The sequence below is a fragment of the Choloepus didactylus genome, chromosome 19, assembly GCF_015220235.1.
Source record: "Choloepus didactylus isolate mChoDid1 chromosome 19, mChoDid1.pri, whole genome shotgun sequence".
NCBI classification, from domain to species: domain Eukaryota; kingdom Metazoa; phylum Chordata; class Mammalia; order Pilosa; family Megalonychidae; genus Choloepus; species Choloepus didactylus.
Window position 1 is genome coordinate 17,694,823 of NC_051325.1, and position 14,920 is coordinate 17,709,742.

Below are 14,920 nucleotides of genomic sequence, written 5' to 3' on the forward strand. Positions count from 1 at the left end.
GGAATTTTAGGAGTGCAGGATTTGAGTTTGTATGGAAAGGAGTGACTGTAATGACTGACCGTGGTTTTCAGATTGAGTGAGGATGGAACTGGGTAATGGTCAAGGAACCAAGAGGTCAGGGAGCGGTGAGGACCATCTTTGGATAATGAACTTAGCAAGAATCATAACAGGAGAGCTGTAGTGTTGGAGCAGATGACAGCAAGCAAAACCTAAAACCTCCAAGGAATTGGGAACTGATGAAGATCAGTAGGTGCTACAAGGGAAGAAGGGTCGAAGGATAGGGTTTGAAGGTATTCGCTTCCCAGTTAAGGGGATTTTGAAGGGATGGGGGAGTAGTGACATAGAAGTTGGAAGAAAGAACAAGAGTATGTACCCCACCTCTCAGCACAGTGGCATAAGGATTAGGGATAGAGAGTGGAGAAAACAGTCACTCCTTTAGAGGGTAGCAGGGAAGTGGTTCCTTGGGGGTGTGAAGATTAAGGGGATGTTCTAGAAGAGGTTGCGGATCTAGAGGATTTGCTGATGACTGAACACGCTTTCCAGAGTACAGTGGAAGGATTTCAGGAGAGGGAAGGAGAGGGGGTATTAGAATATGAGGGGTGAAGAGAACCTAGGCTTCTTGTGGTGACTCACGTCAATGGCTTATAACTCTGTGGAATCCAAAGTGCCCAAGACAGGATGGTCTTTCCCTGATGCCCTGCCTCTTATCAGTCCCACATCAGGGTTATAGTATACTCTGGCATGGTTCCACAGCTTCCTGGGCTATCTTGGCAAGCAGGTAGCATCGCGCTATGTGAGAAGACAAGAAGGCCCCCTTCTGTCCCAGTTCTCTCTTTGACACCCGATTTGTGTGCAGTCAGGATGGCTCATTGTTGTGCTCTAGCCCTAAAGAAGCCCCCACACCCCTGCTGATTGTGCTGGCCCAGTGGGGTCTGCTGAGGAGGAGAGAACCAGACAGAAGGCAACCCCTGTGGAGTTTCCAGGAGCAGTGTTTCCCAAGTTGGAGTGATTTGCCTACTAAGCTTTAAAAATTCAGCACACCTGCCGAGCAGCACCTGAACTATTGTTTTCTTAATGATTTTCTGTGAATTCACTCACTTTTTTTCTTAAATAACTTTCGTAAAGGGAACTCATAAGAAGAAATCCACCACAGTTAAAAAGTTATTATAAAAAAATGAACATAGGACCAGAATGATTAAAAAAAAAAAAAAAAAGTACATCCTTGTAAACCCCCAAATCATTTCATTTCCACCTTGGGAAATGAGTGGTCTAGAGAATGGCTGGGACTAACACTGGCCCCTCCTTGTGAAACTGACCCATGTGGGTCTATTCCTCACTCTTCTACTCTCCCACCTGATCCCCTGTGATCTGCATGCCGGAGAAGCAGACTGAATCATTGTGCATAGGCCGTGAGGTGGCAAGGAGCGTGGATGTTCATGCAGGATAGCAGGAGTGAAGACTAGAAGGGGAGAGAGGCTTGAGGTGAGGCCACTGTGAGCACTGGGTGCTGGGACATGCAGGCCTCAAGGTCCAGGGTAATAATTTGGCCTTTTCCTAGGAGCAGCATGAAACTACTGAGGCATCGTCAGGAGGATGGCATGATCAGATTTAAGTTTTAGAATAACACCCCTGTCAGTTGTGCAGAGAATGGATTAGAGGGGGGTAAATATGGATGTGGACAATTAAGAAAGGCTCTGGCAGAAATCCAAACGAGGCCTAATGGTGGCTTAGAGTAAGAGGATGGTAGTAATAGCAAGGACAGAGGATCTAGTTCAAGAGAAGTTTAAGAGGTGAAAGCATTTAGCTCTTGTGTGAATGCTGAGGACATTGAGAGAGGGGGAGTCAGGGGTGACCTCAGGGTCTCTGGCTGGCACCGCACAGTGAGTGGTGGTAGCAGGCATTGAGGTGGAGGGCACTGGAGAACTGAGTTGGTTATAGACATGTTGAATTTGAGGTTCCCATGAAAAAATCTAAAGAAGGATGTCTTCAGTTGGTATACAGGTCTGGAGCCCAGAAGAAAGGTGAGAAGTAGAGATGAGAATTTGAGAGTTATCAGCTTACAAATGGCAATTGGAAGTGGGTCAGGTCGGGAGGGGTCAGCTTCTGCCTTTGGTGAGATTGTGAAAGCTGATGGGCTCTGCCAGTTCCTCCTTGCCACAGGGATGTTAATTTGATAATAGCTGGTAGGTGCCGATATGCCTACCCTGTCCACTCACCCAGCAGGGACAGTAGGTTCCTGTGCTCATCACAGCCTGGATTAATAAATCTTCCTCCAAGTAAAAGCAAAATAGACCATTGAAGCACAGTAAGATTATTTTCTCCTCTCTGTCATCCTTCACCTCTTCATCCTCCTCCTCCTCCTCCTTTCCTCCACTGCTTCTCCTTCTCTCTTTTTCTTTCCTTCCTGTCCACTATGGCAGCATCTGGTGGCCTGCACCTGACATTTTTTATGGGCACATTGCTGTAATCGAAAGGTCATTCTGCGGGATTTCCTGTAACCAGATTTGGGAGCCAAAGGTGCATGTTCAAGTAGAGTATAATTATTATTTGTGAGTCTTATTTATGCAGCTGGATTGTTTCCAGTTCAGGAAAAATTTCACATGCTGATCACTTTTTAAATTTAATTTTAAATTATTTTATTTAAAAAAAATTAATAACTTGTTCTGACTTAATTTTCTGGGCTAATAGATTACTGTCCTAGACGAGACGTGGACCGTATTCAGGCGTTACAGTCGGTTTCGAGAAATGCATAAAACACTGAAGTTAAAGTATGCAGAGGTAAGTTATGAATTAATCATCTTCCAATAAGATCATTTGTTTTATAAAGTAGATGAGCTGCTTGTGTAATCAATGCCCCCTCCCTTAGTTATTAACTCATAAGTGTCACTAAGTTTTATTTCAGGTAACTCATCTATCAAAAGTAGCTTTTTAATTTTTGTCTTTTGTTCCATTTCTGTTCTATACAATTTAAACATGTTTCTGAACATAATATTTTGAGAGTGATACATAGCGCTAAGTGAACTCTGTCCTTTCATTAAGTTGTATAATAAATTTAAAATAAATATTTTAATTAATTTATGACTTCTCAACTGTGAGACCTATTAAAATAAAGTAGTAATAAATTCCTAAATATAGATTTGCCCTTTCTTCTCTTAAAAAAAGACAACAATAATGCTTAGACTTCCATTTAATGAAAAGTCATATCATAAAATGTATTTTGCCATCAGACACGGAGGAGGTTAGATAGTAAATACAGAATTATCTAGAAACAAGGAAGCGTTTCTTGCATAAAATCAGATATCCAGTGTGTATTGATCCATTACTAGTCATTTCTCTTTTGGAAAAGGCTAGTTTTGAAATACATTTAAGCAAAGAAAAATATACCTTATTGTTATTATTATTATTTTACTTCAGCTAAAGGAAGCCGGAATAGAGACAGCTCTTTGAGAATTTTGGTTTGAATTCATGGTAAATCAATCCCCAGTCACTGCCTAATTATTAGCCTGTCTACTTTCACTAAGTATTACATTTCAGCACTATTTTCCTGTTACATCCTAAAAAAGACTTAGCCGGAAAGAAACCTGTCCCTAATTTGGTTAACATTGCGTAGACTGTTTCCTTAACATTCCCATGCTTTCTACCTTTTCATATCTGATAAGCTATAGAGAGAAATGCCTTTTTGTAAATAAAACGGTTCCATATGTGTACGAGAGTCTGAGTCCAGGTGAAATTAAGCTGTCTCTGAAATTCTGGCATTAGGTTATTGTAATAATATTCCATTAAAAAAGTGAAGCTTCAGATGTGAATTTTTGTTTAGCATTCCCAAGAGACTTCTGCTCCAGAAGTAACTGCATCTAAGTCAAGTTATGTTACTTTCTGCAGTTTACACTCATGTCTCAAATCAATAGTGACAAAAAAAGTGGAAGTATTGTGCACATACTAAATGTGCAGAGCAGTTTATTTTTAAAGGAAGCTTCATAGCTCATTACCTGCTTGGTTATGAACTATGACATCAGTACTTTAATAATTTACAGATTTTGCATATTTTATAAACATCACTGAATTCCCACAGTAATAGATGGAAAAAGCAATTTATTTGAAACAGAAGGACACAAGCTTTACAAATAGATACTACGTGTTTGTGTATGTATATATATACACACACACGTACACATAAAATATGTATACACACATACATAAACATACCTCATTCATTCCATGATTGTATCTATTTCATATTGATTATTTCATTCATTTTAATGCCATTCTGTGTAGACACATTTTCTGGATTCCATTAGTACAGTAGCAAACAAATACAAAAGTCTCTTATATATCCTAAATTCTTATGGGGAGAAGCAGACAATAAACAAGGAAGAAAGGTAACCAATGCTTAAGGAGTAAGCAAGCCATGTGGTAGGTATCATTTTAAACAGGTTACATATCTTAAGTATGAAAAATATCAACAAAGAGTGATGGGGCAGAGGGTGGCGGAGTCTTTGTTATATGGTAGTTACAGGGTAGGACTATCTGACAAGATGGCATTTTAGCTGAAATTTGAGGTGAGAGATCTTTAAGAGAGTCTTTGAAGAGTTAGTGCACAGCTCTAATTAGTGATTTTAAAGAAATTGCCAGAACCAGTTTTTACAGATAAAATAGAAGAAAACTTACCTGAGGTTAAGAATTATGTGAGCCTATATGTCATAGTGGACACCCTGTACTAGGCAAAATGAATGAGTAGAGATCATCACACAGGTAAAAATCTCAAACTTCAAGGGGGAGAAAAAGTATATTAAAAACGTGTTGCAAAGTAACGGTGGCCTTCAATTGAAAAAAACCAAGCTGGCTTCATTTAGTCATAAATCTTTATTAGACAACTCTGCACTGTGAATACAGGTTTGAACAAAACAGCTACATTCCCAGCTCATGAAGCGAGAGCAATATCAATAAACAAGCAAACAGATAAGCTAATTTCAGAGAATGTTAAGTGCTTCAGAGAAAATGAAACAGGGCTACTTGGTAGTGTAGCACGAGGGGTGAGGCTCTGTCTACTTTTGCTGGTGCAGAGAGGAAAAGCTGTTCTGAAAGAATGATTTTTGAACTGAGACCTCAGTGTTAAGAAGGATCCAGTCATGGGAATCTAGAGGTGAGCACATTTCAAGTGGAGGAAACAGCAAATGCAAAGGCCCTGGGATGGGATCAAACATGGCAGGCTCTGACAAGGGCTGTGAAATGTCCCGAGAATGGTAGAGGTGAGGGCAGAGAGTAGGGAGGGACCCGATCATGTAGTCTTGACTTTTGCTTTTAGTGCAGTGGAAAGGAAACAAAGTGATCCAGTTTACTTTTAAACTGGCCGTTGTGATGCATTATGGCAAATGGATCGTTGGGGTGGTGGAGAACTCAACTCCAGAATTCTGTTTTAGGCATATTGAATTTGAGGCTATTAAAGACCCAGTTGGAAATGTCACAAAGGAAGTAGGATAGAAGCCTAGAGCTTATGGAAGAGAGACATTAAGAGCCTTCTCTTAGAAACAAAGGTCATCGTTTGGATCAACAATAGTTAAAAATCATTTCTGTTTCAATTTCTGGCTAAGTTTCAGTGTTGAAACTATTATGTTCACTGATAACTGCTGCTCACAGGAGCCCTTTTCCTGAAGTCAGGGTCATGATCTAGATGTTAACCAAGAATAAAAATTGCTTTTCAATGTTGAATTCACCTTTGTGACTTACAGTTTCCTTCTCATGAGGATGAAAAAATGTTAGTTATGAAAGAGAACCAACAGACGCATGTGTGCATGTATTGGAAGGAGTAGAGAGAATGTGAGCAGTGTCATGTGGTGAGCTCCCCAGACAAAGACGGCATGGTGAAAGGGAAGCAGCAGTTACCATCTCTGAGGAGGGTGCACCAAGGCTGTTTTCAGTAGCCACAACTCTGGCGCATTTCCTAACCACTAACTGAGGCTTACCACGAGCCAGGCGCTGTGCTAGGCATTGGCCATTCATGATGGCACGTAGTTCCAATGGCAGCTCAAACAGGTTGGGGGGCTGTTACATCCCCATTTTACAGATCTGGAAACTGAGACTGAAGGAAATGAATAACTTGCCTGATGCCACACAACTGGTAAGCAGCAAAGACAGTGTAGAAGCCCAGGCGTTTGATGCTGGTTCCTAGTTCTAAATCAACAGAAATGTAAAAATGAAAATAAAAAAGAAAAAACCTATATCTCTAAAAATACATTAGTATATTTATTCTAGATGCAGAAAGATCTTATTTCAGTGAGAAGAGAACAGCATTTTCCATTTAACATTTTCAAGGTGAAGCTTTAAATATCAAATTGAATATCAGCTGTGTTTTTTCTGTAAAATTGGTTTTTCTTTTATGCAGCTCAGCTTTATAGACTCTTACTTGCTAAGGGTTTGCTGGGACTTGTGATGGCTTAGGTATCCATCAGTCCTATTATTGCTTATATTATTGTCTTCTTTGGAGAAGATGTTAATCTTGAATTAATCATCAACTACTTCAAAATGGTCTTGACATGTTAAAGATATAACTTCTTCAAGAAAGCCAGCAGGTCCATATGGAAGGATCCAGAAAATTTCCTCTCAGGGATGACTGTTCATAGTCAAGTGGGAACATGTTTAGTTTACCTCACTCCATCACCAGACTGGGTTTATTATTACTATGAAAGTAGAATTCTTGCTCTCTTAATTGCAAGAATACCAAAACAGCTAATGGTATGTATTTCAATGATACACATTAAGTTTACCTAGTCATACAAGGCTCCAAATTTTTAATCAAGCAGATACATCACTGAAAAAGCTCCCTTACATCCAAAATATACAGAATTTGTAATATACTTGTCAAGATAGAGAATCTTTTGTTCACCTTAAAACTTTTACTTATCGTTTATAATCTTTTGGAACTTTGTCTAAAATTATATACTATTATTTAGTATGCATTCATACTTCCTTTTGGAGTTGAGCTGTGTTCTCCTGGAGTCTGCGTATCTAGACAGTTTGAGATGACTGTTTCCTTTGTGGAAATTTTATTCTTTGAATAATTTTTGTGGGGTGTTCTTCCAAAGAAGGAAAATCACATATTTATGGCAAAGGATTGAAATTATTCAGAGAGAGAGATATATATGGTATGTGAAAGTTTCTCTTAATCCCACCTGCAGAGGCAACCATTTGCAACACCCTCCAAGAGGTCTTTTTGGATCCAACTAAGCATTCAGACTCATGAGACTCCCGTTGGCCGTATTTACCACAGGGCTCCCTGGAAGGATATAGGACAGGAACCACAGCTTACCAGCAGGGCAGAGGCAGGTTTTCCTCTTCCATGGGGAGGGGCTCTCACAGTGGTCTCTGCTGCAGTCCACGCGGCTGTCAAGAACTATTTGCTTAAGTACAAGATGTGATCCACCTGGGGCAAGTGTTAGACCTGCTCTGGCATGGCCAAAAGCTATGGCTTCCCACCAGAATCTATCATTCCCCCAGTCCAGAAGCAATTTATCAGTCGGAGGTCATTTTTACCATGAGCAGTGTTGCCTGGTAACACGTTGGTGTGCCACCGTATCAGGTTTCCAGTGTCCTGTTAGGGATATTTGGGTAGGTCCACGGTTTTGTTGCCTCCCTATGAACATTCTGGAACACGTTTTCTACATGACTTCTGGTTCACACGTGCAAGACTTTCTCCATGAAGAAATTGGATAGTTGCTCAAATGTTCTTAAAGATAGTTCTATAAATTCCAGGTATATCAAAAGATCTTCTTAATTTAAATAACCAAGATGAGGGTAGAAGTTAGATAGGCTAAGAGTCCTGGGGGTCATCACCCCCATTAGAGAGAAGGTTTTAAGAATTCCTTTACCATTTCCAGATACTTCTAATGTCCTTGTGTGCTCACTATCATATGGTTAGTTATTTACTGTGATGTCTCCTTATGGAGAATGCTGAGGTGAAGACCGCTCAGAGATACTTTATATACATGGGTGGTGAAACAATTAAAACAGTAAGTGGGTGTTGATTATTAGATATAAGATACCTCTCTGAAGAAAACTGAAGGAACCTAAGGGACTTATGAGTCAAAAAAAAAAGGCCTCTGAGTTCTATAAAACTACACGGGGCTGGGGATAAAAGCAGGAACCAAAGAACAATGTAGCCCACAGTTTCTTGTATGGTGACAAATTTCATGGGTATAAAAAAGCAAAACCAGATCATTCTCAGTCTCTAATACAAAAGAATGGAGTGGCCACAGGTGATCTTGGATCATGCACAAGCATTGGTCCCTTCAATTTTCAGATTTACTGTATGAGTGTGCCGAGTTTTTATGGTGGTACTGTGTTATTCAGGGTTTTTAAATTGTTTTTACTTTTGTTTATTCGTTTTCTCTAATATCAGCAGTTTCTTCTGAATTTCAAATAGATTTTTCCTTTTGTTTTGAATTAATTTGTCCTCTTGATATACTGACATGGTTCATACAAGATAATAGCTCCTTCTGGCTTTCATTCTCTACTCCCCTTCATTGACTTTGTATGGAATCTTAATCACATTAAACCCTGTGTTTTCAAATTCCACGTCTGTAAAATGATAATGCCTCAGTTAGTTTGTAAAAGATTGTGAGAGCCTCAGATAAAAATGTGTTATTAAAAACAGCTATGAAGTATTATGGAGCATCTGCTAGATAGCATGTCTTTGAAATGTTATCATGCAAATCATTTCCCCAGTGTTCTTTATCTGTATGAAATCTGTATATTTTTTCCTCTATTAAAATCGGTATAATCCTTTTAAATATCAGTCAAGTTATGAGCTCAGAAACAAAGCCCTGTTAAGTCACCCCTTTTCTTTTCTCTAAGCGAGAACTAGAGTTTCAGCTAATGCCTAGTGTCCATGAAGTTTACCTGTGGGTCCAGATCGCAGTCTGAGACTATTAAGACAATAACATAGGTCACAAAAAACCTGAAAAGAAAAAAGAAAAACCATTTTAAAACCACATCTCCTTACCAGCCATTAGAATGAATGGTGAGGGCCTGGTGCCTCCCTCCACCCCTTTCTGGATGCTTTGTCTAGAGGCCCTGAATGTATTTAATAAAGCAGAAGACGTAGGCCATTAGAGGTTGAGAGGGTGACTGCAAGAACTGCTGCTTCTACGAGGTTCTGTGATGCCAGTCCCTGCCTGGTTTTGAGAGGGTTGGTTTTAGTACACTTAACAAGGAGTCTTCCATCTGAGTGCTAGAGCCTAATGGACACTTCACCTCTTGGGAGAATTGTCTCACTTTGAAAATGGCTAAGTATTGGAATTGATCATGGAGGGCTGTTTTAAAACCTCCTTAACTAGGAGTGATTTTGAAGCAAGTTTGTGTTGGTCTGCCTAGAGGCAAGAAGATAAACCATGAAAATGGAACATTTTATATGTTAAAATGTTCAATCAAAACAAGTGTTAAGGGAACATTTGAAGTCTGTGTATGGTGAGAGTACAGGTTACATAAAACAAGTCATATCGTCTGTCTGCATCTTAACTGAGTTATCACAGTTTGTGAAAAATGAGTGAATCATCAAAGTTCCCAAGGGTCAAACATGATCACCCTCAAACAACCATATCCCTAAGATGGCTTTCTTCTCTACACAGAGCTGAGGAGAAAAATATTTTCAGAGCCTTCAAGTCAAAATTGAAGATTGCTATGTTAGAGGAATTGTTCAGACTCAGATCTGGCATTCTCTGGATGCCCAGTAAATACCAATGGGAGGGAACAGAAGGATTAGGCAAGAGGTTATTCCATTTGTATATGGACTTCCAGTTTGTGCTGATAGAACCATTTATCACCTTCTTTATTTTCTAAGTAATTTGCCCAAAGCAGCACCGAAAAATAAATAAATAAATAAATAAAAGCAAAAGAAAAGAAAAAGAAGTTTGCAAGAAAGAAAGAAACTGGCTTTGGCCTGTATTCATCTTGGACAGCTATTTACTATCCATCTCTGAAATGTATTCTAAATGGTTTTATAACCAGCATTCCAAATTTAATATAAAATTTGCAAATCACCATCCAAATGAAAACTCTAGCCACAGGGAGCATCCAGTAAGCCTTAGATAAATTCAGCTGCATCAAGCCTTCAGCCTCCTTGAATTTTTAAATAACGAACAGCTATGCAGGCAAAATTAAAATGCTGCCAGCTTCCTGACCTGGTATCTTAACAGAGTTCTGGCCATCTCACTGTATTGTGTATCACACCAATCTTGCCATCTGATTAATAAACAGGACTCAAATCACTGCTTTCAAGGGAGGATGCAGAAGTGAAGGGCATCACAATTACCTAGGTGGGGAGGTTTTCTAAAATATGTTCACATGGGCCCCAGGCTAAGAAATTCCAATTCAGTGAATCAAGCATGGGGCCTGGGAATGTGTAGTTGGAGAAAAAAATATCCTCCAAATGTCCTGCATCTATTTTGGGAGCATTACTTGTTTTTCCATTATTATGCATCACTGAATATGAAAGATGATTTCCAGTGACAGATAGTCTTGTCAATATTAATGATAGGTTAGTTTAAACCTGGACAGTGGAGAAGAAATGTTGATCATCTCTTTGATCACCAAAGAGTATGAAATGTGGACTCATATCAGGCTTTTCTTTGCGACCAGCGAGGAAGCTGCTATAGCAATGTGCTTAGAACCATTTGCACGTTATGAAATGTCAGCACTCCAAGGGGCCTTAAAGATTGGCTTGTTCCATTTTTCATTTTAGAAATGAGGAATGAAATGCCTAGAGAGAGTTTTGTTCAAGGTCAAAAATAAGAATTAGGGAATGGGGCAAGGTTGAGGGCTCCTAATTCCTCATTCTTTGCTCTGAACCTCCCTCTCCATAATCATGTTCATTTAGAAAGGGAATTTTTCAGAATGCTCCAGTTGAGACCAAAGATAAGAAAATCTATTCCCTGTAAAAATCCTTAGCATAGCAAGTCTCCATGGATGATAACTAGAAATTTGGTTCCTTCTATTGTATGTCATGAACAAATGGGTCCTGTGTGTCTCAGTCCCTGAAAGAGACTATTAGCATCATAGTAAGATATGGAAAATACAGACATTTGAGTTAGTCCAACTGCATATTCATTCTTAAAAGTACAATATTAAATTCAGACCTTAAATGTTTCTCACTTTCAAAAATTGTTGTGGCGTCAGTGTTCTCAAATCTATTCTCACTGGTTCATGCCTGAATGAAATTGATGTGGGCTTTGGGAGGAGTGAGGTTCAGTGAAGAAAAGGAACTGCAGTCTTTATAGCAAATGTAACTGGAAGCTGATGCAAATCTAACCAAATTTCCAAGAATGGTTTTATATGTAGGAGGACTCCAAGTTTAGTACTTCAGTGACAAGAGGAAAGCATTTTGTTAGTGCTATGTCCTCATGGTAATCTCTAGCTGCTTCACATGGACCACCAGCAAAGAATTCTGCTTTGCTCATTCATTCATTATTACATGCAGTCTAATTTGTGCCAAGCCCTGGGCTAGGCATGTAGCAGGTACCTGTAAATATTGTATGATATGCTAAAGTTACCACATCAGAGGTCTAAAGGTAACTCATTGCTCCTTCATAAGCCATCTGGGTTGTCCTGAAGAGTTGCTGCCTTGTGCCTCTAACAAATCAAACTTTCAGGAGAAGTGCTTGTTTGTGAGTGTTTTTCTCAGTGACAGCTGTTGATATAAGGCCTTGGGTGCTGCCATTAATTTTGGTGGTCAGAAATGCTCCCATCTAGTCAGCTGTGAGAATTTTACGGCAGCCCTTTGAGGAGTTTTCATTATTTGCATTTCTCAAAACCTGGGGTGGTTGAAATTTACAGCCACGAACTTGCAGGGCACAGATTTTTCCAGCACTGCCAATTTAGTCATATAGGTGCATCTACTTGCAAAAGACAAGTTATAGCTGGTTTCACCAATTAGAGTGCCATGCAGACTTCTCCCTCTAATCTTTTGAGTTCTAGCCAAGCATTATAGGAATAAAGAAAGTGGCTACTAAATAGGGAATGGCAGTAAAGTACATTTTTATTAGGTGCTACAAAAGTCGTAGTTTCCTTTCACTAGTAAAGATTCCACAACTTTATTAGTTGTTCTCAGTTTTCTTTTAGTATTTTATAATCCAGTTTTACCTGCTTAATTGTTACGAAATCATAAAAGATAGGCAAGACTTTTTATTACTCATTTTAATTTCTTTTATATTTTAGAATGACCATTATTTATATCCAAAGTAAAAAAAAAAACTATGCCATTTATCAAAATCAATGCTGTCTATGGCCTCCAAGACCATCTGGACTTAATACAGGAACTGGCTAACCTAAAAAGTGAATTTGGCCAAAAGAGAAAGGCTTCTAATAAAAACAAACTTTTCCATTAGATTAATTTGTCGTCTGATGGCAGCAAACTGGCTGACCTATCTTATTATAATGTAATATGTAATAAACACAATAGAGTGAGGCTTTGAGCTTGGTGACTCTTAGAAGAAGATTGGGCTGTCAGTTAACTGGAAATTAGAAAGGGACACATCAACTGCTAGATAAATGTTTCACTTTGGGATAATTAAGAAATATTACAATGTCAATGTAATTACAATTAGAAATATATATAGACTATATATTTCTAATATGCATACGTAAACATACAGCTAGCTACCTTGATAGATACGTAGATGAATGGATACTCAATGCTTCCATTTCCCCAAAACTGAGATTCACAAACTAGGCCATGCTAGTTATAAGTAATGACTAAGTGGCTTATCTGACTGTTGTAATTGTTTATGCAGATCTATTTTTCAACCTAAAAATTAGAGGCTTGTTGGTTGAATGTCCAAAATAAAGCTAACAACTTAGATTTTTAGCTCCCAAGGCACTGAAGAAGGAAAAGACAAATTTCACAGGAAATCAGTAGGCCTAAAAGTTATTGATTTCATTTTTTTAAATGGCTTTTTATTTCAGTCCTTTTATCTTTAGACTGTGTTTCATTTACTGAATTACAGAACAAACTTGTTATGTTTCTCTTAGGCCAAAGAAATGTGCTATTTTAATCTTCATTTGTTTCCTATGGTTTACTCTGCATAATCAGATTTCAGAAGTAGGCCATGGGCTGTTGTTAAATTTTCTTCCAGCGTTCTCTATACTTATCATATCACTCTCAAATATCCAATTTATTTGACCTCAGCAATCATTTCTAATTTTAATGTACAATTTTCCCATAAGAGCTCAAATGTATTTGCATCATTTCCCACTCCTGCTGTAAGGATGATGGCTATAGCAGGAAAAGATGCCATTTTAAGGATTTTCTTGTGAATAGTGTGTTCCCATTTGCATCTCTTCTTTTTCTATTCTACGACCTTTTTAAGCAACATGTTTCATTATATATTGGGATCCTTTTTCCCTTTACATATCTGAGCCTTACTGCAGATAGGTATGCTATGAAGATTTTACAGGAAGTCAGGTACCCTCCTCAAGATCAATACAGCCAAGATAACAGTTAAAATAGCTCATGGCACGCAAAGTGCTACTTGTAAATCAGCATAGACAGATTTTAATCATCAGCCACCTGAGTTACAGACATGAAAGGAAATTTATAAATCTTAGTTCAACTCCTTCATTTTAAAAGATAAAACTAGGAACTAGAGAGGGGGTAGACATTGCTCAGGCTTACACAGGCAGATTTTTACCGAGCTGAGACTTAATCTGATTGCCCCAAATTCCAGGTTACTAAAAGAACACACACACAGACACACAGTGTTAATTGTTTTGACTATTTGATTAAATTTGTAAAAAGAATGATCACCCTTTATTGTTTCTATAAAACTGATGCATGCTCATTATGAAAATTTCAAGTAATACAGGAAAAAGGCAACAAATTACCCAGTATTCTCTAAATATAATTAATGATAACATTTAATGAGCATTATTTCTGGTACTTACTGAAGAGGTACAGATAAAAGAATGTGTATTGATAAAAAGAAATTAAAACAAGAAAAAAAAATAGGAAGAAAGAATGAAAAATAATGTTATAACATTAGGCCTCATTCTAGATGTATTTTTTTTTTAATTTGATTTTATGAGATTGTTCACATACCATACAATCATCGAAAGATCCAAAGTGCACAATCATTTGCTCATGGTACCATCATACAGCTGTGCATCCATCACCACAGTTTATTTTTTTTTCAATTTTTAGAACATTTTCATTACTCCAGAAAAGAACGACAAAAAAGAAAACTCAAATCCTCCCATACCCCTAACCATCCCCCCTCCATTATTGACTCATAGTATTGGCATAGTGCATTTGTTACTGTTGATGAAAGAACGTTAAAATACTAGTAACTCTAGTACATAGTTTGCAATAGGTATATTTTCTCCCTATATGCCCCTCTATTATTAGCTTCTAGTTATAGTGTCTTATACTTGTTCTAGTTCATGAAAGAGATTTCTAATATTTGTACAGTTAATCATGGACATTGTCCACCACAAGACTCACTGTTTTATACATTCCTATCTTTTAACCTCCAGCTTTTCTTCTGGTGACATACTTGACTCTAAGCTTCCCTTTTCCACCACATTCACACACCATTCAGCACTGTTAATTATTCTCACAATAACGTGCTACCGTCACCTCTGTCCATTTCCATACACTTAAGTTTAACCTCTGCTCATAATAAGCAACCGCTCCCCATTCTTTAGCCTCATTCTATATCCTGGTAACTTGTATTTCATGTCTATGAGTTTACATATTTTATTTAGTTCATATCAGTGAGACCATACAGTATTTGTCCTTATGTGTCTGACTTATTTCACTCAATATAGTGCACCCAAGGTTTCTTTGTCAACCCATTTTTTAAAGATGGTTTTGTTCACCCACTGTACATTCCATCCTAAGTAAACAATTGATGGTTCCTTGTATAATCACATA

The 14,920-nt window shown here is 38.2% G+C and overlaps 1 protein-coding gene across 3 annotated transcripts in view; it reads left to right on the forward strand.

Annotated features, from left to right (window-relative positions):
• The window catches only part of KIF16B (kinesin family member 16B), a 306,240-nt gene that overhangs the window by 239,353 nt on the left and 51,967 nt on the right, over positions 1 to 14,920 (forward strand). For all 3 annotated transcript variants that reach the window (XR_005213209.1, XM_037812352.1, XM_037812353.1), the window contains one exon: positions 2,689 to 2,778. Coding sequence is in view for 2 of the 3 variants with exons in the window: in XM_037812352.1 (XP_037668280.1) it covers positions 2,689 to 2,778 (90 nt within the window). In the remaining variant the exon portion in view is untranslated. The remainder of the gene's footprint in view (positions 1 to 2,688; positions 2,779 to 14,920) is intronic.